General features: G+C 34.6%; 2 protein-coding genes across 3 annotated transcripts in view; one reads left to right on the forward strand and one right to left on the reverse strand.

Moving 5' to 3' along the window:
* LOC107039493 (G-protein coupled receptor moody) overlaps window positions 1–15239 on the forward strand; it is a 31512-nt gene extending 16273 nt beyond the window's left edge. Inside the window, exons 3-9 of one of the 2 annotated variants that reach the window (XR_001460961.1) lie at window positions 3173–3313; window positions 5786–6084; window positions 7931–8084; window positions 10333–10532; window positions 10682–10861; window positions 14374–14469; window positions 14842–14924. Coding sequence is in view for 1 of the 2 variants with exons in the window: in XM_015259127.1 (XP_015114613.1) it covers window positions 3173–3313; window positions 5786–6084; window positions 7931–8084; window positions 10333–10532; window positions 10682–10861; window positions 14842–14936 (1069 nt within the window). In the remaining variant the exon portion in view is untranslated. Of the gene's footprint in view, window positions 1–3172; window positions 3314–5785; window positions 6085–7930; window positions 8085–10332; window positions 10533–10681; window positions 10862–14373; window positions 14470–14841 lie in introns of both variants that reach the window. The other variant, XM_015259127.1, reaches the window with a different exon arrangement.
* Window positions 15240–17123: 1884 nt separating this feature from the next.
* LOC107039495 (ras-related protein Rab-38) lies at window positions 17124–26911 on the reverse strand. The gene is made up of 6 exons (XM_015259129.2): window positions 26536–26911; window positions 26345–26377; window positions 22793–22889; window positions 19740–19796; window positions 19358–19602; window positions 17124–17602 (listed from the first exon to the last, which is right to left on the reverse strand). The coding sequence occupies exons 1-6, from the start codon at window positions 26636–26638 to the stop codon at window positions 17478–17480; spliced, it is 660 nt and encodes a 219-aa protein (XP_015114615.1). The 5' UTR covers window positions 26639–26911; the 3' UTR covers window positions 17124–17477.
* Between the last annotated feature and the right edge of the window lie 839 nt (window positions 26912–27750).

The raw sequence follows: 27750 nt of genomic DNA on the forward strand, positions 1-27750 counted from the left end.
GGAAAAATGAAACAGAAGTGTAAATTTCCGTTCCATTTTTCCCTGCAAATGAATAGGAAACCAGAAAATTCTAGTAAATATATTCTTGAATTTTCCGGACTGTGATACTGAATGCGACTTAGGGAGAAACAAATCATGAGATTTCAGTTTTCATTTAAAATTCAGTGTAATTTGGCACTGAATATTCCTATTAGATTGGAAATTTAAAAAATGAGTCTTATGTCATTACCGATCAAAAGATACGGGAAGTTAGATTCAATAAAGAACAAAAAGAACTAGGCAAAGAGTATTTTCAATGGTACCATCAACAAAAAAAAAACCTTGGTTCACCAAACATAATCTTCCTAGAAAAACCATAACGTGGATTAGTTAAAGAGTATTAAATAGTTAGACTATTAGACTAACTATTCAGACTTTGCAGGTCTGAATTTGAATCTCAATATTGAACCGTTAGAAAATATTTTAAAAATCTGAAAAAAATTAGAAAAATTACTTTTGAAGAAAGATTCATGAAATGATTTAAAAATTGAAATTTTTGAAAATTACGAGCATTTTTTAGAAATAATTTATAAACAATCAATTTTCCACCACAAAAATCATTTGTTTGAAATGGTAACAAATTTATTCATATTCAAAATTTTACCAGAAATCGATTTCATGTCTAAAAAAAGAAGGTTTCCGAAAGCCTAAACAATTTCAACTATTTATTTATAAACAACGAATGTTTAAAAAATAATAATTCTGTGGAAAATGTAATTGGAATCAAACTGTAAAAGATACTTCGATATCCTTTAAAGACAGACGACTACCTGCGGCGTTTCCCTCGTATAGTGACCAATCTAGAGTTTTAATGAAAATTTATGAATGGAAACAAAAATTATTATTATGGAAAACTTTTTCGCTTGTTAAAACTGACCAAAAAATCCGAACTTTTTATACTTAATAATTGGATTACATGGAATTTCATTAGAATTCAAGCGACAGAGGTCAAACTGAATGATTTCTTTCTTGCCTTTTCGTTCTTATTTCAGTCAAGTTCAACTTGGAGTTTAAAATGCAAATAATTTTGTCAAATGCAAAGCTCTTTTGTCACAATGTCGCATTTTAATAGTCTACTAAATATTGAATAGTTAGACATAGTCTGAGAAATTAACTATTCAAAATAAAAGTAATTGATTCCCCTTTGTGTGAGTGTGGTCATGCTGAGGAAGACTTGAATCACGTACTTTGGCAATGTGTCCGATATGCTGACCAACGTCCTGAATTACTAAACAAACTTCAGCAAGAAAAAATGTACTCTCCATATGATATCAAAGTCTTCCTCAGCACACCGAACGTGCGATCCCTGATGGCTATAGATTTATTCTTGAAAGTTAATAATATTAATATTTAAGTAGAAGAAATCTGTAAATATCGATGTAAAAATTTGTATAACATTTTTATATAGCAGAGTAAACCTGTTGGTTTGAATGCTTCAATAGAAAAAAAGAAAAGATTGGAAATTCACATAAATTAAGGAATTCTCGTCTTTATGCTGGTTAAAGTTCTGAAATTTTACTGAATTTTCAGTGAAGCCTGAAATTTCATGGTTTTTTATCCCCTAAATCGCCTTCAGTGTCACTTTCTACCCGGTGGCTCGGCGCAGTGGGTAAGTTCATTGCCTCACATGCGAAAGGTACCGAGTTCAAATCCAGGCCGGGTAGAATGGTGCGATCTAACCATTTACAGTCATGATCATCATCGCAGTATACCCTAACCAGGTCGAAGCGATGTGAAATACCGATAAAAAAAAAGTGTCACTTTCTTGAAAATTAGTGACCATCAACTGTCCATGCAATTTCATGTTTTTCCTAACAGTGCACGTCAGTCGATCGATCACCCCGAATAAATGTAATTTTAGGAATTTATTGCACTTTGTGTAATGTAAATGAAAATTGTAATTCGTGCGGAAATAACTGCACTTCGAGAGGAAAACAATGAAAATGGACTTCGATACCTTTAAATATTTATTCGTTCAAAATTATGCCGCAACGGTGCTCCAAATTCGGCTATTTGGGTCCCATTCAAAAACTAGTCCCTCCACGGTATAGAATCTTTCTTCCACTGTTGAAAAGAAATTGAAATTTCATAGACAGTGTAGTAGTAATTTTTTAGAGCGACATTGAATTCGATTTAGAGCAGGGGGAGGGGGGCATGAAATTTCAAATTTCACTGATTATTTTCTTCACTCTAATTTCGACCAATCAGTGTGCAATATTCGGGCTCAAGTGACACCTTCACTTCAATTTTATTGTGATTTATTCTACAGTAGTCTTGAATGCCTGCAAATATCCGTGAATTTTGTAATATTCCGGATTTTTTTGAGAAACAAAATTTCAAATAATTCTCAATGTTAATAATTGTCAACGGAATTCATTGAAGGTTTCATGTAGCATAATCATTTTATAGTTTAACATAATAGTCATACTTGGCACCTGACATGGACCAGTTTTGCTTTTTTCAATCAATTTTCGTTTTTATTGACAGTTTTTATTGTTTTTTCATGATATCATTGGTTGCCCAAATACTTCAATTTTAACTCCTGCGCAATAAAAATTACGTATCTTTTCTGTGATTCCGAAGCGAAATGTGGTTATAGGAAATTTTACGGAACTATCACGGAATTTCTCCAGAGTGTTACGTAATTTTTACCTGAATCTCCTGTGAAAAAATACGATATCGTCACTTGAATTTCCTGAGTCGATTCTGTAATCGGTGAGCGAATTGGGAGTTCCGTAATTTTTACTGAACATTTCTCTCCGTTCAGTTTTAAATGTATCATGATTTAATACTGTCTTTAATTTTATTTAAGGACAAAATGTAAACGCATGTAATAATTGACTCACCCTCCGACAATATTCAAGTATTCACCGAAAGTCGCTTATCTCCCAGCGGAAATTATCAAAGTTTCGGGTTGGGGAGCCTCCGGCTTATCCGGATGACCTAGAGCGTTGAAATAAACATTTTAATTTCTTCCGGTTCGGCCAAAATGTTCTCGTCCCTCTTCCCGCCCTCTTGAGAGGAAAGAGCACTCGTTATTAATTAGAGCGTAGGTGTAAAACAGTTTAAGTAACCCCACGAAAATGAATTGCTTTTTATTATCAAGTATCATAAAACATTAATTTTCTTTCAGATTCCCGAAGTCTCTGAGGACATTTGCAGCAGTCGTTTCTATTCTCATAATGATAACGGGTCTCGTGGGAAATTTACTCACGATTATTGCTCTCTGCAAGTATCCAAAGGTTCGCAATGTCGCTGCTGCGTTTATCATAAGGTCAGTTGACAGCAGAAATCAATAAGTTTTGTCAATTTATTGGAGATCATAATTAAAAATCAAACTTGGTGAACAACAGTCGCAAATTGATGCAATTTCATTATTATCATCAAATAAATCAGTAGCGAAGCGGTAAACCGGTTTAAGTCGATTATGACTTTAGATGTGTTTTTCATGAATATCTCGGAACCTATAAGAGATAGCAAAATTTTTTTCACGACCTTTTTTATAATCCACAATTGGCTCTACAAAAAAGGTCATGACAAAAATTTTTCTATCTCCTTTAAATTCCGAGATATTCGTCAAAAACTGGCCAAAAATCAAAATCGACTTAACCCGATTTACCGCTTCGCTTCTGAAATGATTTTCACATTGAATTTATTCAGAAGAATGATCGAAGAGAAAAAAATCATGAAAAAAGTTGTTTGAAAAAATGAAGATTTTCTAAGCAAGCAATGGAATATCGTTTATATACTATTTGACATTTTATACTAGTAAACGTATTTGACTTCTGAGAGTCTTTATTTTCTCTCGTACACTGAGAAAAAAATTCCTTCTGTCAAGTAAATTCACTAACTACAAGAAAATTTACACATTTCATATCCGAATATTTATATATGTACATTTACTTGTGGCAAATAAATTGACTTGGCAGAAGTAATTTTTTTTTCTCAGTGTAAGAAATAAAAACATGCGAATTTACTTTCAACATTTGTCACTCTGTAGAAAATCATTGCCAATATCTTCTAAACGTAACGTATTGGATTTTGATCAAAATAGCTGGGATATAAATTTTTGAGATACGTCATCTTTTGTAAATCATGAAAACGGCAATAAAAATGTCTTGCAATGAGTTCCCTTAAACTTTTTCCCTCCGAAAATATCCCAATGGCTACCATCAAATTACTGGTTTGCATATTCAAATTATTCTCAAGAATGATCGAATCGAAAACCCAATCATGAAACAATTGTTTCAAAAAATTAATGTTTTCTAAACAAGCGAGGAATCTTCTTTCTAGTACTACTCATTATTCTATACTAGCAAACCTATTTTACTTCTCAGAGTATTTTTTTCCTGTCCCTTGACATGAAAACATGCGAATTTACTTTCAACATTTGTCACTTTGTAGACAATTATGCCAATATCTCCCAAATGATTAGATTTCGATCGACATATCTGAAAACCTTTCTTAAGGGGTAACAGAATGCTGCAAGTTTTCCAAATTTTTTAACAAATTTCCTGCCGAAAGTTATCGAGATTTTTACAAATCGAAGCACATTAATCTCCAGGAGGTGATAATGAAGATCGATGTGTTTTGGGTTGGAAAAATATCAGTAACTTTGAGCAGGAAATTTGTGTGATAATTTCGAGGAAACCGTGGCCTTCTGTTACCCTTTAAGAAAAACGATGTCCCCATGTTTACCATCTAAAAATCGATTTGCACATTCGAATTATTTTCAAGAATGATCGAACAGAGAACCAAATCATGAAAGAAGCTGTTTCAAAAAATTAATAATTTCTAAACAAGCGAGGAATCTTATTTGTAGTGCTATTTATTATTCTATACTAGCAAACGTATTTTACTTCGCAGAGTATTTCTTTCCTACCCCAAAATTTGAAAACATGCCAATTTCCTTTCAACCTCGTCACTCTGTAGACAATTCAGTAGCGAAGTGGTAAAACGGTACAACTCAGTTTTGAATATTGGCCAGTTTTCAAAGAATATCTCGGAATCTAAGGGAGATAGCCAAATTTTTGTTATAACCTTTTTTGTAGCGCCAATTGAGTTCTACAATGAATGTAGTTACGAAAATTTCGCTATCTCCTTTAGATTCGGAAATATTCCTCAAAAACTCAACTGGCAGATAAGTCGACTTAAACCGTTTTACCACTTCGCTACTGAATTATTCCAATATCTCCCAAACGATTAGATTTTCATCGACATATCTGAGCACCTGTCGTGTAAATCGTAAAAGGGCCAACAAAAAATGTCTTCTGATGAGTTCCCCTAAACCTCTCCCCTCCGCAAATATCCCCTAAACAAACCTCCGGAAATATCTGCTCCCATATCTGATTTCATTTAATTTCATTGGACCGCAGATTGTGCTCACTGTTTTTTATCCCAATTGAATACGATTGATTTATTCTCCCGACAATGAGACAGGAAACGTGTCTAGCATACCTTCCCTAACAAGAGCGCTCGAGGCCACGTACACAAAACGAGGAGGTCTGGACATCTCCAGAGACGTCCACCGTTTGATTCAATTTGTCGACGACTCCGAATCTTCTTTCTCACGCGATTCACCATTTTTCTCCACAAAGTTTAGAAGACTGCACGAGACAACTATAAAAGCGAAAGCTTCCGGAGTTTGAATCGAGTTACAGAGACTCGAAAATTTGATTATAAAAGTTGTTATCAATTGAAACGGCTCTCAAGGTCAATAACAGTATTTTTTATTCTTTATTTTCAGTCTGTGCTTTGCTGATTTTATTTTCTGCGTGCTGGTGCTGCCGTTTGATTCAATCAGATTTGTGAATCATGGGTGGACAGATGTGAGATTTCTCTGTGTTCTCGTGCCGTTCCTCCGATATGGAAACGTCGGGGTCAGTCTCCTCTGCGTTGCTGCTATAACTGTCAATCGATATATTATGATTACTCATCATAATCTCTATGGCAAGATTTATAAGAAACATTGGATCGCAGCTATGATTCTGTTTTGCTATGTGTTCTCGTACACAATGCAGGTGCCCACGCTGATTGGTGCCTGGGGTATGTCATTAAAGATTTAATAAATTATTAGAATTATTGTGACCAACTAATTCTTCATTGGTTTCTCACAATTGCTTGAATTGCACTATTGAAACTTTTTCGCTAAAATTTCCGGACAAATTTTGTACACTGTTAGAAATTTCTCGAAATTTCAGTCACAGCGTCATCTGAATTTTTAATGTTGTGAAGTTGAATTCAATTTCAAATGAAAACATTCACTAAATTTCTCATTCATCTTGAAAATTCAAGAAAATTGGGTTTTTCATGTTAAACAATCATTGACTTTTCAATGAAAGCTTGAATTTCCAAACCCATCGTGAAAATTGAACATTACATACAATTCAATTTTTACTAGATTGAGAATTCAGAACAGTTGTTGCCTGAATTTTCAAAATTTTCAAGTTTTTTCAGTGCCGAATGCACCTGAAATTGAGATGTACTTGAATATTCAAGAACTTAATTGATTTCTCAATGAAGAAATATACAGAAATTTCATGTAACTTTGTCGTTGTTAAAAATTTCAAGCTTTTTCACTGGAAATTTCAAGAGTAATTTTCGAACAGTGTATATTTGTTAGAAAATTTTTGTCATATAATAATTCCACTGAAACTTCAAGGAATTCCCTCATTAATAATTCTAAATTTTATTGAAAAATTAATCAAAAATACAATCTTTCATTTTTATTTCATGGAAATCACTAGAAATTGAAGTAATTCAGATAGATATATTCGTGAATTTTCAACTTATTGAAAAATCAACGTATTCAACGGGATTCTGGTTGTCTTGCTTCTAAAAAATTTGGAATTTCATTGAATTTTCACTAAAATTTGACATTTCAAAATAGTCAAATGAATTCAGTTACTTTTTCTAAGCAACTAAATATTAACGGAGTCATAACTACACTCTGTCTACGTCAATTAATCTCGATTCTGTGAATAGGGCTTTAAATAAATTTTCCGTTTTTATAAGAAGAATAAAATGACAATTTTGAAAATTGGACATATCATTGACGTGAATTGAGGGTAGATTGGGAATTCAGGATAATAGGATAAACTTCCCAGTAGATGGACGTCTAAGAAAACCGCCCAGTATAGGTGGACGTTTGTTTTTTAAGTGAGAATGTTTTTTAAATTGAGAATCATAACAGTTTGTGAAAATTCAAAGGAACCATTTTAGATTTCAGTATTTTTTTGCGTAATTTCCTATCCAAAAGCAGCTTGTCCATCTATACGGCAGTGACCATCTACTGGGTAGCTTACCCAACTTACTCAAAATTTCATAATTTCGATGTTCGTATGGACCTAAAAATAGAGATTTTAGTGAAAATGACATAAATTAACTGATTCGTCATTAACAACAACCGTCGAGATCTCTTTGATTCAGTAGTTGTAAAAGATTTCAATTTTATTTATTCAAAATTTCGAGAGTAATTAACCAACAGTATGACAAATTATATTGACGATATCTCCCAAGGGAAAATATTTGAAAGAATTCATTAGAAGAAGAAAAAAACTTTATAGATAATTTTGCAAAAATATAAAAAAGTCTTCGCGTTTTTGCAAATTTCTGAACACAGAAATTGACATTTTCAAAGGCATGCAAATGAAATGTATAATGTGAATAGTTATAATGATTTTGTGACCACCAATGGAGGAGATAATTCGCTATGGAAAATTTCCAAATTCATTTTTTTCTTCCCCAGGCAATCTATACTAATATTAGATTTTTAAATTACTGCAAGTCCGACTTTAATGAGGAATCAATGCCCCCGGGAGAATGGATTCGTTCGTCGGTTTTCCTCCTCCTTTTTATTCTGTATTTACTCAATTAGACCTCTCTATTTCAGGTGAATTTGATTACGACTCAAACCTTGAAACCTGCTCAATAGTAAAAGACTCGAGGGGTTGGAGTTCAAAGACCTTCCTCTTCCTGACTGGCTTCGTAATTCCCTGTATAATAATTATTGGCTGCTACGCCAAAATATTTTGGGTCGTTCACAGGTAATCACTCTTCTCCCCAAACAAATGCCAAATTCTATTCTCGAAGAAGCTAGTTTACGCGATTGGATATTTTCCCAATCACACGAACTAGTCCAAAGTATTCAATTCGATTGACGCAGAATTATTAACCCTGAGAGAAACCCGCCGCGCGTCGTTTTTCTTTAATTACAATTGATTGGCTAACCGGAAAAATTGAAAAAAATTTGACTTTGTTAATGGAAGTGTCTAAAAAATTATAGTAGTTTTTAAAACAACATATTTCCCAAAATTTCTAAAGACAGCAAATGATTTCGCACAGATGAATCATTTTCTCGCATGTTAAATGAAATTGCTCATGACGCGACGTTGCCGGAAACTCGCTAAACGCGCCCGGGCAGTGTAGAGTGAATTCGGCAACGTTAAAGCCTAAATAACACGGCGGGGAATCCCCGCGGAAGTGATCAAGTTGAAGGGTCGGGTTTGGTGACCAGACTAGAGTTAACGCGAACTCAAGAGGATACCCAGGTGAAATTTGAAAGTCTTCGGTTAATGAAAATAGTTATTGAGTGACTCATGATATATCATGGGATACCTAAAAAACAAGATCAATTTCAAACTCAACCCATTTTGCCCCGTATATCAAGCGAGAACGTAATTTTTATGTTTTTGACTTTGAAATACTCCTCGCACTATAACTTTCGTCCAATCTCAACTTTTTTTTCTTCAAAATGTTCGTTAAATTCCATAGAATACAACTGAGTATTTTTTCTTGATTATCTTACATGAATTGTCGGAAAACCAATTTTTTGTAAAGAATCCTTTATTTTACCTCGCGCGGTTAGAATGTTATTTTTTGAAGCGGAGGGGGAGGGAAACTTTTACTTTAGACCTTCGCCGAGGCGAAAATTACACTGATAGACTGATTCATTTATTCCGAACGAGATTCGTTAACTATTAACGAATGGCGAAGTTGAGTATGACCAAATGAATATTCGTTAACCGTTAACGAATAGTTCACTTGAAAGGTGAAAATCGTGTCAATCAAGGCCCCTCAAATGTGCATTTGTTAACTATTAAAAAATGAACATTTTTTAAAATTATTATTTAAAATGCTGGAATCCTAATGGTGGATTATTCGCACTGTCGTTGCTGTTGTACATTTCTCAATTTGTTACACTTATTACAATTGCTCTCCGTTTTACATTTTCGATTTACATTCATTAATGTATTTACAAATTATTTCTATGTATTTATGGTCACTTGCCTCTGCAAATTTTGTCGTAGTATAGGGAGGAGTACATGTTGAGTTTTTTTAAAGTATATCATAATTTGATTCTCTGTCGATCGTAATTTGGGCAATGCCACAGTACATGATCGAAGTCTTGACATTCTGCTTCGCATGGGCAGCTTGGATCTTTAATTATACCCACTCTCTCCCAGGAGGCTCCAATATGGGGGTAATTAGCTCCTATGCGATTTACAATTAATATCAACTCCCTGGGGAGTTTGCAGTCCTTGTACCAAGGCCTTGGGGACTCCTTGTAGTAGACGTCGAAGTATGAATGAACATTTGGTGAGACCGAGTAGACCTTCGTCTTCAACCCAATCTATTCGTTAACGATAACTAATCCTTTCTATCAGTGTACGGTTCTAACCACGGAAGGTAAAATAAAAGATCCTAACCCACGTGCTCGCCTTCGGCTGAGGTGGTCACGACTTCTTTATTTTACCTCCCTAGGTCAGAAATCTAGAGGAGGATCGGGCAAAATGGGACGTGTTGAGATCTTTTCCAATTGTCAATATCTTCATTTATAATTGAAAACTAGCGAACGGGTGCTTCGCGCCCGTCACTAGATTACTTTATATTAATTTATTTTATTGTTATCTTTACAATTTTTCTTTGTAGTTAGATTAAATTAAATTTATTGGATTCTATTCCCATTGTAGTTTGATAGAATACATAAAAAAATAGCAAAGAATAAAAATCGGAGATGGAAATTTTTATCGGATTAATATAATGTAATATTGACAACTAGAGAAGATTACGAAACGTCCCATTTTGGCCGACTCTCTCCTACTATTCCTCATTACGTTTGTAAACACACTCGTCCAAAACTTTATTGCAATCAAGAACAGTATCCTCACTCATGGACTCTATTAATGTATTATAAATGTTCCACTAGTGCAAAAACGCAAAACACCCCGGAATCTCCAATTCCCCATTCCAAACCAGTCAAAAACCTTAATCTCCCCACTTATCTATTCTTAGTTCGGAATCGCGGATGCGTAAGCACGCAAGTCCAGCTGTAAAATCACCTCACACCCCAGGACGTGATACAAGAGAGATAAAGCAGCGCCGAAGCGAGTGGAGGATAACAAAAATGGTATTAGCGATATTCTTGAGCTTCGTTGCCTGCTACTTGCCAATCACGATCGTTAAAGTGACTGACCCGGAAGTCAGATACCCCGGTAAGGCATTTTTTCATCCAACCCCATGTTTACATAAACTTTTTATGCACCACAAACGATTATTAAATGGTCCATCTACTTTTACAGGCGGATACATATCAAAAAGTATTTTTTTCACATGCAATAATGATTATTTTTCACTGTTACAGCGGCTCACGTGACGGGTTACTTACTTCTCTACTTCGCATCCTGCGTTAACCCAATAATCTACGTTATAATGAATAAACAGTACAGACAGGCGTATGCAGGTGTAATAAGCTGCTCGAGGATTCGTGCTACATTGACCCCCCATGGAAGCAGTGTCCCGGGACAAAATAACTATGGCCAAGGTAACCACATCGTTACGGTCACCAAGCTCTGATCGTAATGAATACGATGCGCACGGCTCATTATTGCGTCGTAAGTGAAGGGCAAAAATGTTGGGTTTTTATTGAGATATCAGGCCTGGCATGGTACTCACACAGCACTATTTTTATTATTTTCATTGATGGATATGTTACGAGAGGAAAGTCAGGGAGAAATTGAGGTGAAGCTGTTTGACGAGGAAGTTGTAAAACGATTTGAGTTCATTTGTCACATCTTTATCGTTGATGGTGAATTATCTCTATTGTGAGTGCAGTTAAAAGAGATTGACCCAAAACTTTCATAACTCCTAAAAATTCTCTATAGAAATGTGATTACATTTCTATTGGGAACTCGGATGGAGGCGGGGCGTAGGTCGCGGGCCTACTTGCACGGGTTCATATTTTCGCCACTCGACAGTAGCTCCTTGGGAGAGATAGCATTCGCAACCTATCTACACGGGTTCCTATCCCGTCCGATAGATAAAGCATTCGAGTGCTCGACTTCCCAATAAAGAATGTTTAGGAATTACGAAAGTTTTGCGTCAAAACTTCAAATCAAATCATTAAATTCTCTGTAGAAATGTCATCACCCGTTGCACGCGCTGATCCTTTCCATCATTCAAGTCACGAAACCGTCATCATTATTCAATGTGAAAATTAAAAAGTGAAATCTATTGTATTTCATACGCTGAGGCACACAGAAAACCCTAAACGTAAATTACATTTTCGTCACGCTGTGACGAAAAGTGAACTTTTCGGCACGCTCCGCGTGCCTAAAAGTCCAATTTCCGCCACATTGTGATGAAAAATATTGTTCGTAACTGGTAAAAAAATGTTTAGCTCGTGGAATTATATCAGTCGCCTTCGGCTCGTGATATAAACCTCCCACTCGCCAAAAAACACTTTTTTGCACTCGTTACGAAATATACTATTTGCTAAGCTAATTTACGGGTTACTAAACGTAATGCACGCTTAACATCAATATGATGCCTGGTCGCATTTTTTCCGTCATGTAAATCCGAATTTAGGCTTCAAAAAGGCGTATTTAACGGTCAAAATACAAACGTAAATTACGCCCAAAGCGTTTTTTACGTTTCACTAAGTGGATTTTACTCTTAAGAAATGATAAATTACAATCTTAATAGAAAAGTATTTACGCTTATAATACCTGAATAAAAATGTATTCATTTCAAATTTTTTGTATACATCGAGCTCCACCGTCCTTCATACAACAATGATTTTTCACTAAAAACGGGAGTTTATATAGCGTTCCACATCTTGTGACGTCAGAGGATGTTTTTGGATAGGATTTTGGAGTAGATAGGTGTTCAGAGCTTATTTTGTAACTTCAAAAAATACATAACAAGCAGGGGACAGCGAGCATATGATAGTGAACATATCGCCGAGTGATGTCTTATTTTTTTCGCCATCAATACATTGATGACGGGCTTCCGAGTGGTCTAAAATATTATATTACAAAAGTTTATAGCTTTACAACACTAACTAGCAGCAAAAATTTCAGATGGTTACTGCCATCCCCATGGATGCTATAAAAATTCCAATGTTTCGATTAATTCGTATGAGCGGTATACATATTTTCTGTCTAAAGTTCAAGTTGATATCTCGTTTTTTGCACAATCTAGAGTGTTTACAAAGTTTTTTTAATGAAAAAACGGGAATATCTCGACAACTTTGTATGAATGGGGATATATGTTTTGATTGATTTAGCTAGAAGACATCGAAACGAATATTTTGAAAAAAAAATGAGTCGAAATCGGTCTACTAGTTTTGAAGATATTTGCGGAAAACGATTTAAAAAAGAATCGCTTTCTCTCAAAAACTATTAACTCGATCGGGCTAAAATTTTGCACAGAGCTAGTCCTCATTAGGCTCTATAATCTGGCAAAATTTTTGTCAGATTTTTGGAATTACTTTAGCCATTTAAGGCATGGGTGGATCATCTTTCGAGTGTGATCTTGGCTGTTTTTTTTAATTTTGATAATCTGAAATGATCTCCAATTGCTATTCAGTTTTACATAGCCTTGGGTCTCCAATAATTATGATTGTACAATAAAAAAACCTTGAAAAAAAGCTGAACATTTTCAAAGAGCGGTTTTTAATAATATTGGGAAAGAAACTCAATAGGGGGGAAATTGCAAATTAATAATTTGATGTATCTAATGGCTGTTAGGTCGTTAGTTACCATGATAAATTATCCATTTACTATTTCCTCTCTATCGGACTTCTTTCTTAATCTTTATTAAAAACAGACCTTTAAAAATGTTCAGTTTTTTTCTACTGTTTTTGATTGTATAATCATAATTTTTAGAGACTCCTGCGTAATGTAAAATGTAATTGAAATTGTGATATATTTTACATCATGAAGATGGAAAAATAAGCGAGATAACATTCGAAAGATAATCCATCTGAGCCTTAATTACTCAATTTTCTAAAAATTGACCACCGGGAAGGTGGTGGGGGACGCGGTCTCATACAGACATGATTGCCAAACTTCGCATTTTGACGTTTCAGACCATTCTACATCATTTCCAATCAAAATTAGAGAATGTGAAAATCGCAGGATTGCAATGCTTTTATTCGGAAGCAAAAATGAAAAGAAAAATTGAGGAATTCCACTTTGCCGTTATTAAGATATCAATGATAATAGACAGTCTGTCCCTATACCCATATATCACTTCCATATATCAGTATCGAAGCGGTAAAATGATTGAAGTCTGATTCAGATTGAAAATGACTAAGCTCTTATCTGAGTTTTCGAGGAATATCTCCGAATCTAAGGCCAAATTTTCTTAATTCCCTTTTTCGTAGCTCCCAATTTGCTCTACAAAAAAGGTTATAACAAAGATCTTGTTATCTGCTTTAGATTCCGAGATATTCATTAAAAATTAACCAATAGTCAAAATCGACTTAAACCATTTTACAGCGTCTCTACTGATATTTAAGTAACAGAGTTGTTCTATTCGACGCGAATAATTTGTCGATTTCTCACAAACATTTCAATAAAGAAAGTCTTCTGATATATTCTCTTATCTTCGCTCATTATCATGATGATGATGGAATTACAGAGGACTCTATATTCGGCTCGGTGATTTAATCTTTACGCCTTTTAATTGCTAGATTATCTCAGTAATGAATAACAGGGGAAGAATGTCCCCAGTCTCTCTCTCTCTCTCTGCAGTTCTGAAAGTTTTCTGCTCATAAGATCGTTCGACATTCATCCTTAAAACCACTCGTTACCGAAATAATCACCTGTAATTCACCAAAAGAATTCGTATGCCGCTGAACTCGTTTCACAATTTCATAGCTCAACTTTCCTCACTAAACTCTTGGTTCAAGGAAGAAAATGTTCGGAAATGAAAAACAACGATATATGATAATCCTGAAAGCCCTAGACAAACGAAAAATGCAACACTATTATAAAACAAAAAATTACCTTAATAATGATAAAAAGGCTCTTTACAGTACCTGTTTTTCAGGACCGCCAGATGCGAGCTAGATAATAGACTGTCACTTTACTACTAACGCGGATCTCAACGGTAGCATGTTTTTGATAGACCGGCGAATGAAGCTAGGTACTAATTCCTCAAATTTACGAGCCAAACAAAAAGTTGAAATTCTGTAAAGAAACAAAAATTTAATCCCTAAATCCATCACCAATTGTTGTCGATTAATTCATTAACCCAATTGTATTTGTGATAATCCGCTATTCGCTTCATTAACATAAGCATAAGGGCCATAACAATTCGCTAAAAAATGTGCTGTGATTAAAAACCAAAATAATAAAAAAAATAATGGAATCCAATAATTGGAGAGAATTAATAATATTAAAACCGAAATTGCTTTTCAGTTACAACTTTGACATCATGTACATCTAACATTTTACTCGTTTTATGTCACTCCCATTGTTTTACAATTGCCAGTAAAATCTTTACGATTCGTTCCAGATTATTCCAAGGATTACAGCAAGACGATGGTGTCAACCGTGTCGATTGCGATGAATCCGGTGATAAGAAAGTCGGAGCTTCCGGATGACTTTTAATCGCCAGGAAAACAGCTCAGAGTGTTTACACACTCTACTGAATACTCCACGTTATAGTCTGAATCCAAGAGGACCAACGACAACGGAATTTTATTTATAAATACTTTTGTACTCGTAGACTACTCAGTCTTAGTATTATCGATTAACTTATTTATTTATACTGCGAGGGACTCGATGAACCTCAGCAGTCGTGATTACTTTATCTTCTAGATGAAAATATGGAAGTAAGATGTGCCAAGAATATTTTAATGATAGGTTGAGTGTCTACAGTACACTGAGAAAAAAAATACTTTTGCTAAGTATATTTACTAACTACAAGAAAATTTACACATGTCTTATGCAGATATTTATATACATTTACTTGTGGCGAGTAAATATACTTGGCAAACGCAATTTTTTTCTCAGTGTAGGGAACTTGCATAAAGCTCATTTCTTTCGAATTCCCCTATTCACACATCCCTCATAATATATGGATAGCTAAACGGCGAAAATTATGGTGAAATATTGCCCAAATGTCTTATGATAATTAATTGAAAATCAGTCGTTTCCGGTGAAAATTTTTCGGGCATGACGTCAGGAAGACGGTCAGGTAAAGCTTCATTGGTCGAAAAAGAAGGAGTGGGGAATTGTTGTCCTCCATTGGCCGAGGTGCACCTCAAGATTGGGTTAGATCGGCCGAGCCATTCTGTGATTGATCCAGCACTCGACCGTCTGTGTGACGTCATTAGCAATTTGAAAGCGTTTGAAATCTTCAACTTTTAACAATTCATTATTAATTAATGAGCAATATTTCGAACGTTTGTGAATGAAAAATGAATTATTGACGTCCCAAACTTAAGATTAGAAAATTGAAACAAATTCACGCCAGCTCCCTGTTCTTTGATGAATTGGCGAAATGAGGTATATCGAGAAAATTAATTCCTATATAGCCTGGGAAATATTGACTCGAGAATAAATGCCAAAATGCTCTTTTTGAATCTTTTTTAAGATTTTTTACCACAGGTATTGAATTCTCCAGCGAGATAGTGAAGTTTTGAAATTTCATGGGCGTTAATAAATCAATATTTGGTAAAAGAATGAATTTTTGGAAAAAATTCAAATGAAAGTTGACATTTTATAGATTTTTCTTGGCTATAAGAAATATTTCTTGAGGTTGTCCTGTAAAAGTTGGTGAGATATGTTGAAATCTATCGAGAAAAGTTTAAGTTCAGGAATTCGATAAGAATTATTCAGAGAAAATATATAAAAATAATAGGGTTGAAGAAAAATATTCAATGACTTTTTTTAGTAGCCCATGAAATTTCCTTCGAATAAAAAAAAATTCAATCTTTTATACCCGTACACTGTGAAAAAAATTTGGTTGAATTTTCCAGAAAAAGATCTTGAATTCGATTTAAGGGGTAACGGAAGCCGTTGAAATTAACTTATTTATGTTCAAGCTTTTCTTTTATTCTATGCAATATAAATGGCCGAGATTTTCACCACTTATTAAGGGAAGCATAAGGGAGGGTTGTAACCCTTCATATATAAGAGAAAATTTTGCAATTTTTTTTATAACAATTTTTTTTGCAAAAATAAAAAAATGGAGGGTTACATACCCTCCCTCATGGTTCCCTCAATATGTGGAGAAAATTTCAGCCATTTTTATTGAATAGAATCAGAGAAAAGCGTGAACAAAATCTGCTCTTTTCGACGGGTTCCGTTCCCTCTCAAGGGAACAATGGAGTTTTAAATTTTTCTGAAAATTTGATCAGTCTCAGTTTTTAGCAGCAGGAAACAAGAATTTCTCAAATTTACATGAATTTCCAAGTGAAAATAAATATTCCCTCCCAAATTCCCTTTTTTTTCGGACGGAATTTTTGAAGGAATTTCTTGAAAATTTAGAGGAATCTGGAATTCAAGGAGAGATTTCTCTGATGTTTCATCAAATTCCCAGGAATAATTAAACTGAAATTTACAGTTCTCACGGATTTCTCAATGAAATTATCAATGTTCAATGACAAAATTCCTTGAAATTTTAGTGAAAATATTACTTGTTAGAAATTTCCAAGATTCTTACCGGGAATTTCAGTAAAAACTTTTTAACAGTGCTCGTTTAAAAGATATTCACGAATATCTTTGCTAGATTAGTATTAAATTTTGGTCATTCCAAAGAAAAAAAAGCTTCCATTCGGAAGTAAAAACCTGTAAATATTGAGCGATTTTATTATCGACGATTTTACGTATAAATTTTACACAAACTTGTCTATTTACATATTAATTACGGGTACTCGTTTATGTACAAAATTCAATGATGAAAATATACATTTAAAAAGTATAAAACTATTTTTGAATGATTATATCTTCCCGAGTGAGTGATACATTTGTATTACATTTGTACATTTGAGTGGAATGTTTATTTTTAGAGCAGTGGAATAAATTTCCCGGATGGGGGCGACAATTATTGTCAGTTTGTTGATATGTCGTGTTTGTGTTGTACTGAGTTGTTTCAATAATTCGTGGAGGATTATGTTTCAATCGAGTGGGGTTTTTACCCCACTCTCACGACCTACAGCATCCGGTTTTGTCAGTGATAAGTGGCGTCTCGCGGAGCTTTATCGAGTCTCTTATTTCGTCCTCTATCTTTGCTTTCAAGACGTTCTCCACGAGATAATGCATTGCGTCGTCTGAAAATAGATTCATAAATTGTGTCTGTATTTTTTTGCGATTTTGGGAGCAGAGATTTTATTACAAATGCGGAAGAGTTCACTGAAAATTGAGGAAAACTATTTCTTATTCCTTTCATAGATTGGGCAACACATGAATCTCATTCACTTATTTCTAGACAGATTATTTCATTTTTTTTCAGCTCGAAATGTAAAATGATTAAATTTGAGTTTGAACCTATGACCCTTGAGTTTCTAGTCTGAGCCTTTATACACATAGCTGTCCACTCGGTATTCCCTAACGTTTATGTCTGATTATTCTCCTTTTACATGAATTTTAGACGATTTACATAACATATGAGGTCATTCTTGTTAAATCGGCGAACTCCTGACCCTCATCCCCTCGAAAGTGAGAGGAGATTTTTTCATATGGAAGGAACCCTACAGGGTCAAGAGGCTAGAAGACTATTTCCTGAATTTTTTGATGATTTATTTTTTTTTCCTTTTTTTGTCACAACTCTTTTTCAAATTCAATAACGAAGCGGTAAAACCGTTTGTGTCGATTTGAGTCGATTTCGACTATCGATCAGTTTTCCATAAATATCTAGGAGGCTAAGACAGATCGTAGAATTTTTGTTATAATCTCCTGGCTGAAGGCTAAATCGACTTGAACCGTTTTACCGCTTCGCTACTTAATTAGCCGATTCCAAATTCTAAGCGATTAAAGTTCCGCATTTCTTCCCAACTGTATCAGCGTACAGAGCAGAATTTTTGTGTTCCCATGTTTAAATCCATAAAATGGCAAATTCCATTGAACATTATTGAAAAATTCAAGTTGTACTTAGTATAACTCAGATTTTTGGGCTATAGTGATTTTTTCTATTCAGTCTCACAATAAAATAACGCATTTTACTTCAGAATTGTTTTAACTTCATCGGGAATCTGCAGGATATCTTCTGACAGTGTTGATTGTATCCCCGCGAATTATTTATTCAATTATTTTACATATTCGTCAACTAAAGACGATTGAAGGCAATTTCATATCGATAAATTTAATGCACATTCACAGATTTCACGATTTGTGAAACAAGAATGAAGAAGAAATCACGTTGAAGTACTTTCTAAAAATGTTTAGGTTTCTGGACATGTACTTTATATCCCTTCATAAATAGTTTTGTGGAAATTGCAAGACAATCGAATTTGTAGAGTAATCCATAGGTATCTTATGGACTAGTCCTGCAAATGTTTAGATCTGTCATGTGCAAACAGCCTTTCCATGCAATTTTCATCAGATATTTGATAGAAAAAAGTAAATAATTGTTTAATTACTAGATATATGGCTTATTCCCTCAAAATTTTTGCGTTAAAAATTCTCGAGCATCAATTCTTTTGCGTTTTTTACGCGTTACTTAATTTTGCTGCTCATAACAAAATGCAAGAAGAAAAAACTTAGCAAATGAAAGCGCAAGAATTTTCACACAAAAAAAATCGCAACACAATGAGTTGTGCAAAAAAAATCTATTTTTTTCTATGAACTATCTATCGAACTCGATGAATTCTTTGCCGTACGACAAAGATATAGAATTTCATGAAAGAAATCAGAAAAAGAACTGATAGAATTCCCATAGAAAGATAATAACATTTTGTGGCGAATGCGCTAGATTTGCTATTGAATTTTTTTCATATGCGCATGTAAACATAAATACGCCTCCAACAAAAAAATGATAATGGACACTAAAAATAGAATGAAAATTTCTGCAATGCTCCTCAACTCACCAATATTCATATTTTCCTTGGCCGACGTAACATACCACTTTCCAATTTTATTCTCCTTACAGAATTTGATTATTTGCTCAGTAGGTATTGCTGCATGTTGAATATCACATTTGTTTGCAAGAAGTACTATTGGAATATTAGAGCCGTCCTGCAACGTGACCTTTTCACGCAGGTCACTGAGCCACTTTTTAACTGATTGAAAAGTTGCAACTCGAGATATGTCGAAGACCAGTGCTGCTGCAACTCTGGAGAAGAAATGCCAATAGTGAGGTAATTGAAAAGAGTTGAAATAGATACATAAGAATTGTTATCAATGAAAGTATCACATGCAATAGATAAGAGTTGACTCGATTCTATTGATAGGTGATTTATGAGGGCTCACGCGTATTTGTAGTAGACTCTTGTCATATATCCGAATCTCTCGTGGCCAGCAATGTCCCTGAAACCATGGAACAAAGTTAATCATGAATTCTGCAGGAATTACTTCTGCGATGGAAGTAGAACGGTCTAAAACAACTATATGAAGTATTTTACAAATATCTTCGGGAGGATGAGGCTCCGAGAAAAATTTCGAATGACTTTTTCGCAGAAACTTCTATGGTCTGCAAAAACCGTTTTTGATATTCTCGTCTATTCGTTTCAAATATATTCGTTGGATGATGGATCAACATTCCATGTTTGGAGTATTTATCGGAGGAAGTTATCGCGGGAAATCATATGCGTTGGAAATAAATGCCAAAAGCTCTTTGTCATGGACTATAACGAAATGATGCATTGAGTGTCCCTCTGAATTTACTAGTTTTAGAAAAATTTGGGCAGTAATATGCAGGGAGAGGCAATAAATTAGATTTTGGCAATATTAAAAAGCATTATCTCCGTATATTGTTCAAAGTTTAACTATATTTAACAAATTTAAAATATTCTAGAATTAATTAGCTAAATGTTTCGATTGATGATGAATAAAATATTTGATAATACTGAAATGTAATTTTTTAGTTACCAAGCTAATTCTAACTATAGGTACTTGATTTTCGATTATCCAAATAATCGTCAATCTTCCTACGTAAATTATTGGTCGATAGAATATTTCGAAATTTAAATGGACAAATTGATGGCTACTTTAATATTTAAAATTTTAAGATTTATGTTAAAAATTGACACCGTCACAATTTATCGGTAATTATGATTGATTGATATGCCTATCACTGGTAATATGGTATAGTATATTGTGCATCAACGGCGGCAAGTAATCAGTACTTTGCCTAGAGCGGAAAGTACTCACTTCTGGATTCATTATTATGAATAACAAGATCAATGCGCGCGCTCTCGCGCGCGCTGATCTATTCATTTGTTGAAGTGAAGAAATGGAATTCATTGAATTTAATTTTCTCATGAATACCTTATAAATATTGATAATGAATCAAAGAGAATTGGACTAATGATTGAAGTGAATAGCGAAGTAGAGTAAAAGAATCTATAAAGAATTTTTCATTTTCAATTAATTATCTTCAATTTTTTAAAATAATCGGTCTCCATAAAAGGACAGGATTTATTAATTTCACCGATAATATATATACATGTGAAATATATATATATTATATATATATATATGACGTGAAAAAAAAATTACCTCTGAAGAATTTGAAATTATGTCACTGAAGAATTTGAAAATGCCGCGTGTTTTTTTTGTGAATAACTTCGTGTCATATATTGACCAATCAGAATTAAGGATCAGCGGTCAGGCAGTTTCGAGATATTTCGATATAAAACAACTTCACGTTTTGTTCATCTTCAGTAAATAGGATAATAGACTCCCGATTAAACACAACCCAACCTAAATGTTTCGATTCATATTAACCCATTGAACAGCCTCACAGTACCCCACTCTTCACTATTTTAAGGTAGTGTACATGCGTAGCCGGGCCTTCCTTATGGCGCTCTAATGCATTGAGGGGCTCCCTACCCATGTAGGGCAATACAATGTATTTGAACACCGAGCCAAACTCGGCGTCGAGTTCTCCGATAATCGGCTGCGATCTTCTGCCGATGTTCCGCCGAACGTTGAGACGTTACTTCGGGCCACCATAGGCACCGATGTACGCCCAACATTAGCGTCGATTGTCAGCCAATCATCGGTGAAATAAAATTTTTAAATCGTTCATACATATTAGTTCCAATAGTTTATAATCGATTTATAACTGTTCTTATTCATTCCAGTGAACCAAAAAAGAAAAAAAGAAAATAAAAAAAACATTGCACCCGGTGGGATACGATCGCGAGTCCTTTTGATCTGTAGTCAAGCGCGTTGCCCACTGAGCCATCTGAAATTTTTTATGAAAATCCATTTTTTTCGGGTATATAAATACCACATGCTGTTTTTGTTTGAAACCCCGAATGCGATTATCAAGAATTAATTAACTCATGTGTAACTCCGATGAGAAGAGTTAATTAATTAATCTACTATTCTTAAAATATTTAGTCTTTCATTCGGAGTATCGATATTTATATTCTGTATATTAGGAAAGAGGATGGATGCATGCTATCCATCCATTTATTCGAAAAATAGTCTACAAATATTAAGTCGGTTCCGATCATCGGCCGCGGAGCAGCCGTTCATCGGGGCCCCGATGTTCGGCGACCGAATATTGGACTGATGTTTGACCGTATTGTATATATCGGCAAATCCTACATGGGTACCCTTCCCACACCGATGATTCGTCACTTACGCTGTTCAATGAGTTAACTTTCGTTTAGAATTTATTTCAGATTTTAATCTTCAAAATTCGAGTTATGCCTCGAGTTATGCTTATATTACTTTGAAAGTTATTTGACCCTCAACGCAAGAAAACTTTCCTTTAATTGTACTGAATAGACGCTGGTGTCTCATTTTCCCCTGCTATTCCCTATTGCAAGACATATCTTCAACGTTATAGAAATCGTACATTACAGGTGCACCGTAAAAAGACTCGTTGACGAAATGAACTTTACCCGCGCGAGCCGAAGGCGAGTGACGGTGAAGTTCATTTCGTCAGGGAGTCTTTTTTACGGTGCATGACTTGTACGATATTTTTCATGCTTCTGTGTGGCAAATTCACGCCCGTGACCAACCTAAACTGCGCGAAAAATGTGAATTTGCCGCGCAGAGGCATGAAAATTTATATTTCCTTGTCGGTCGATATCTGGAATGGGTGAGCAATCGATTGAAAGAACGAAATAAAAAAACAATTAATTGGCTTTTAGTTGAATTTTACGAGTAATTGGAATTTAATGATAGGCAATGCGAGGAATACGAAAGTGCCGGACATAAATATTTACAGTTCGCATTAAAAATTCAAATGAGCTTATGGAACACTAATCCCCAACTTCCGCGTTCCCTAAAGGAGCGTCACAGAAAACCCATCAACTTCCCGACACCGATACTTCCGATATACATACCATAACTGCAGGTTTATTTTAGTGTGCGGATCCCAGTCCAGGGTTTTGATCGCAAAATCAGCGCCGATTGTGATCTTGTAATTTGACGAGAATTTCCCTGTAAAAACAATTCCATACAATTTAAGTTTTTATTTCATTGTTGGAGAGCCCTATTTTTTTTATCGGTGCAAGATTATTTTATTGTGAAGACACTAGAGCCGATATTACAGTGGCTTGAGAGACGATATATGCAGGAATTAATATGCAAATGTAATGCAAATCCTATCTAAGAGTCGAGTAAATTTAGAACAGATAGGAAAACAGTTCTGCAGCAAAATGATGAAACTCAAAAAATGTTATCTCAATTATTTTACGATTATTTCCGGAACAATCGGGAAGAGTCGGCTGTCATTTTGGTCGATATCTACGAAAAAATCAAAATATTGGAGAATATTACGACCAAGTCTGAAAATTTCACGAATATCAATTTGGAAACATCTCGGAAAATATCAGGTTTGTCGAAAACTATTAAAAATCCTTCCTCATTGCCCAGAAAATTTTCAACAAAAATGACCTTTTCGCGTCCTTGCATAGCCCCATTAGTTCCCGAGATATTTGCGAAAATGTCACTTCACTTTCGAATATCGTAATGAGGAATTCCATGCACATCCACATGGAATGTATCAACAAGCGTGGAAAGGCCTTTCACATACTTCGCATAATTCTCTATAGAGAAGGTTCTTCAAAATTTTTCCGTAAATCCATTATTTTTCGAGATATTTTTTAGAAGAAGTGAATCACTTTTGAATGTTGCAATCCAAGAATTTTATCCGCATTTCAGACTTACATCCGCAATCGAGGGATTTCATCGACATCAACGCATAAAGATCTTTAAAACAATCAAGTATTTCGAAAACCGTCAAAAAATCTTTGTATTGCGCATGAAATTTCCCGCAAAAAAGTCCTTTGACGTTTTTCTCTAAATCAACGCGGAGAAAAATTTTCTAGAAAAATTCATGTGCTAAGCATCATAAACGAATCACAATCCGCACATTTGGAGAAATTATTGTATAGTAGCACCAGAAAACTTCTCGTGCGGCACCAGAAAAATTTTGATACCCCCAATAATTTTTCCGGTGTTGAACGATAATTTTTCTAGTGTTACACAATAATTTTTCCGAGTGTGCAAATTGTGAATTTTTCTATGATTCATGATTCGCGAAAATCTCCGAAACTATCAAATTTATGGAGAAACGTGAAAAAACCTTTCCCACAGCCAACGAAACTTCTTTAAAAAGAATCAATTTTGAACATTGTACCGGAATTAATTAGTATTATATACTGATTTCCAATATCCCACGACTCAAACTTATTATTGTACCGGAAATTCGTGCATTCCAGACCCACGAAATCGTGAATATTTCGAAAACCGTTAAGTTGATCGAAAAGCCCACTAAAGGCCAGCTATGTTACAACAACAACAACAAATTTGAATATTGTAGGACAGATAAAAAATTTCGAACCATCAATTCTCGGATATTTTTGGAACTCAAATTTATCGAAAACGCCAGAAGATTTTTTTTGTCACCAACAAAATTCTCCATAAAAAAGCATTTCTACGGTTCTCTCTATATGATAGTTTTCACGGTAATTCGAAAAATATTATCTAATCAATTACCAACCATGAAAAACGGTCCGAAATTTCCATGCGCAAGAGACGACAAACATCTCTAAAACTAACAAGTTTATCAAACAAAAGTCAATATACCATTTCTGTAGAACCCCACTATTCCCCATGAACATTTGTGACTTTTCTTCACTAAAACTCTTTAAGCATATCCAAGTACTTTGACTATTTTTTCTCCAGTGAGAAATCCTTTCTACTTTTGTAACGGAACATTTGAGCTTTCATTTCAACCCCATTTGGCCCCAAGTTTCCGGACATTTTACAATGATTTTATTATTTGAACTTTGCATATCTGAAATTGAATCTCGATATTGAACCTTTGGAAAACATTTTAAAAATCTGAAAAAAAATGGGAAAGTTGACTGTTGAGAAAAGATTGATAAAATAATTGAAAAATGCAATTTTTTAAAATTATGAGCATTTTTGTGGCGGTTTGGTGCGGGTATCAAGAATAATAACTCGGTGTTGACAAGAACTGTATATTTAAAGGCAAGTGTTTACATGCGTACTCAAAAGTAGACTGGCTTTTTTGCCGGGGAGCGTACGAGTTTATATACCTTCGTTTATCGAAGGTTCGAGAATTGTCCTGAAATTTCGTGAGGGACAAGGACAGACGTTTGTCTCGAATTCCGACGATTGAAATATTCGAGACGCTACGAAATAAATTCAAGAAATTAATCTATTGTGGCTCGCACCACAATTTTTTATAAATAATTTATAAACAATCTATTTTCCGCCATAAAAATCATTTATTCAGAATAGTAAAAAATTTATTCATGTGTAGAATTTTATCAGAAATCGATTTCATGCAAAAAAAAAAGTTTTCCGGAAGTTTAAACAATTTCAATTATTTATTTATATAAACACCGAATGTTTAAGAAAATAATTCTGTGCAAAATGTAATTTTAATGACGCTGAATAGTCACGATTTGTTCAAATTTTTCTCACGCAATTTAATTTACAAATTTGATAATTGAAAAATGTTGAATCTTTAGTGTGGTCTCTACCAAACTGTAAAAGATACTTGGATATCCTTAAGGTATATCCCATGACAATCGGACTCAAAAGTTAGTCCCTATAAATTTCCGGAAAAATTCCAAATAACTTAATTTACTGCATTCTCACAAGTTATTTAATTTTCCTATTCTCATGTGTTATTCATACAGGCAACAATAACTGTTTGAATCAAATAGGAAATTATTTGTTAATCAATTTTTTTAATCAAAGAAGGAATGGTTTCACGAAATTTCCATTTTTCAGAGTTGAATATCGCAGAAACTATGCAGTCCAAAATTTCACAAAAAATTCACCGTATTCAGAATTTATCAATCTATCGCGGATTAGTTTTTTAAGAAGATCATAAAAACAGTTTTCTCATAAGATCAGAAAATCGAGTTCATTATTTCAGTAGTGAAGTGGTCAAACGGTTTAAGCCAATTCCATTCTAGCGCCAGTTCTCGATGAATATCTCAAATTCTAAAGGAGTTAGCAAAATTTTCCTAAAAACTTTTTTTGTAAAGAAAAGTGAAGACAATCGAAAAAGATCTTATAAAAATTGCGCTATCTTTTTTAAATTCCGAGTTATTCAACAAAAACTCAACTGGTGCTGAGTCGACTTAAACCGATTGACTAGTTCACTACTGATTTATTATCTTCTAAACTGTGTAGTCCAGCTAGTTAGCATTCTTTTCAATAGCTGGGGATTATTATAAATGTCATCTATAAAAAATATGGAGACAATCTTAAGAAAAACGTGTTTTCCAGAGATATACCTTAAATGAAATATACTCGCGAAAAATCTAAGGATCTGCATTTAGCCTACATTGAAAATTATTTGCGTCGAATAAATTACTCGGAGTAAAAAAAATCTTTGAAAATAATAATACCTTCCGTGTACCTCCTCACAATCGCAGTTTTCCCTGAAACATAAATAAATAATCACAGTCACGATTCCCCAGGATTGCAGAAACCCACCGAAACCGGTTCTGATGCAATTTCGAATGTAAAGAATCATCGAAATTCCACGGCATTATTTCCGCCGCGGTTGTAATCTCGATGATTTCAATGCCGTACTCACCGACCCCGTAATCACCGATGATAAGAAACTTGAAGAGCAACTCCTTGTGATTAAAATTCGAGAGAATAACATCGGAATCTCTCCGCGGTTTGCGAAAACTCATTTTTCTACGGTTTACACTACACTCTCTCTCACAATTTTTCGAATACTAATTGTTATTTATTGGGATGTAAACAAAGTCACGTTTTCGGCGCGCAGGTGTTCGCGCCTACCGAATGAGGTTATACGAGTGTTGAGACTGCGATCATGTCGACAGTGGAGGGGTGCCGATAAGCCACGATCGTCGGCAAAGGGAAAGTGTATCTTTGAGCGAACCCAACTGGCGACTGTTCGACTGCTTCTGATATCGTTCGTTGGTTTTCGGCCGTCAAGAGCGATGGAATCAGAACAACAATCGCTACTGCGACGTTCAAATTTTATCCCCCCAACTGCGGCTGTTATATACATCGCGATGAATGTCCTCAGTCTGTTATCGATTATTTCATCCATTATTTCTCGATTTTATCAGGCTCTCTAGGCCACATCAAGCGGATCATTCTCATTTTTGAATTATTTCATTGCTTTTCATCTTCTGATTTGAGTTGAAACGCGAAAGAAGGATTTCAGCACAGGTGCCGCCATCTCGCGAAGGTCGATGGAATTTTTATGGTAGTTTGAATTCGATTGTTGCAAGAGGACGAATGAAGCGATTGTTCGATCGTTATCCTGATGTGGATATCTTAAATAATCTATTTGGTTCATTAACGCTTGAGTGGCCGCGCTATGGGGAAACCACAGCAGTTTTTCGCATACTCGCGTCAATCAATTATCGAAATCTTCTGAAAATTTGACTCGCAGAAAATCCCCGGGTTTAGCCTTTAAATGTCAAAATTTTGTACCTAGTCAAATTAATTTTAGGCTTATCACTTTACTATTCTTATTTGATATCCACATTTATTTTTCCTTGAAGGTTGAAAATTATCGGTAAACTACACTACAAAAACCAGGTGTCTGACCACTATCTGAATTTAAGATGTCAGATGGTAAAAAACATCTGAAAATGATGGTAGACATTTGTTGCGTCTGAAAAATTTCAGGTATTTATTGTCAGATATGTTCTGTGTCTGGAATTCAGTTATTTATGAGCGATTCAAGCATTTCACTATTAAGATATCTCACCTGATTCAGACGACAAAGTCCATTCAAACATTAATTTTTACGATATTTCTCATGTCT

The sequence above is a fragment of the Diachasma alloeum genome, unplaced genomic scaffold (genome assembly GCF_001412515.2).
Source record: "Diachasma alloeum isolate Michigan unplaced genomic scaffold, Dall2.0 Dall_scaffold_00300, whole genome shotgun sequence".
Taxonomy (NCBI): Eukaryota; Metazoa; Arthropoda; class Insecta; order Hymenoptera; family Braconidae; genus Diachasma; species Diachasma alloeum.

Excerpts from the sequence above, each read along its gene's own strand:
- LOC107039495 (XM_015259129.2), bottom strand. The coding sequence starts at position 26,638 with ATGAGTTTTCGCAAACCGCGGAGAGATTCCGATGTTATTCTCTCGAAT. Across the intron at positions 26,378-26,535 it reads CATCGGTGATTACGGGGTCG|GGAAAACTGCGATTGTGAGG; the intron begins GTGAGTACGGCA and ends TTTATGTTTCAG. Across the intron at positions 19,797-22,792 it reads AAAATAAACCTGCAGTTATG|GGACATTGCTGGCCACGAGA; the intron begins GTATGTATATCG and ends CCATGGTTTCAG.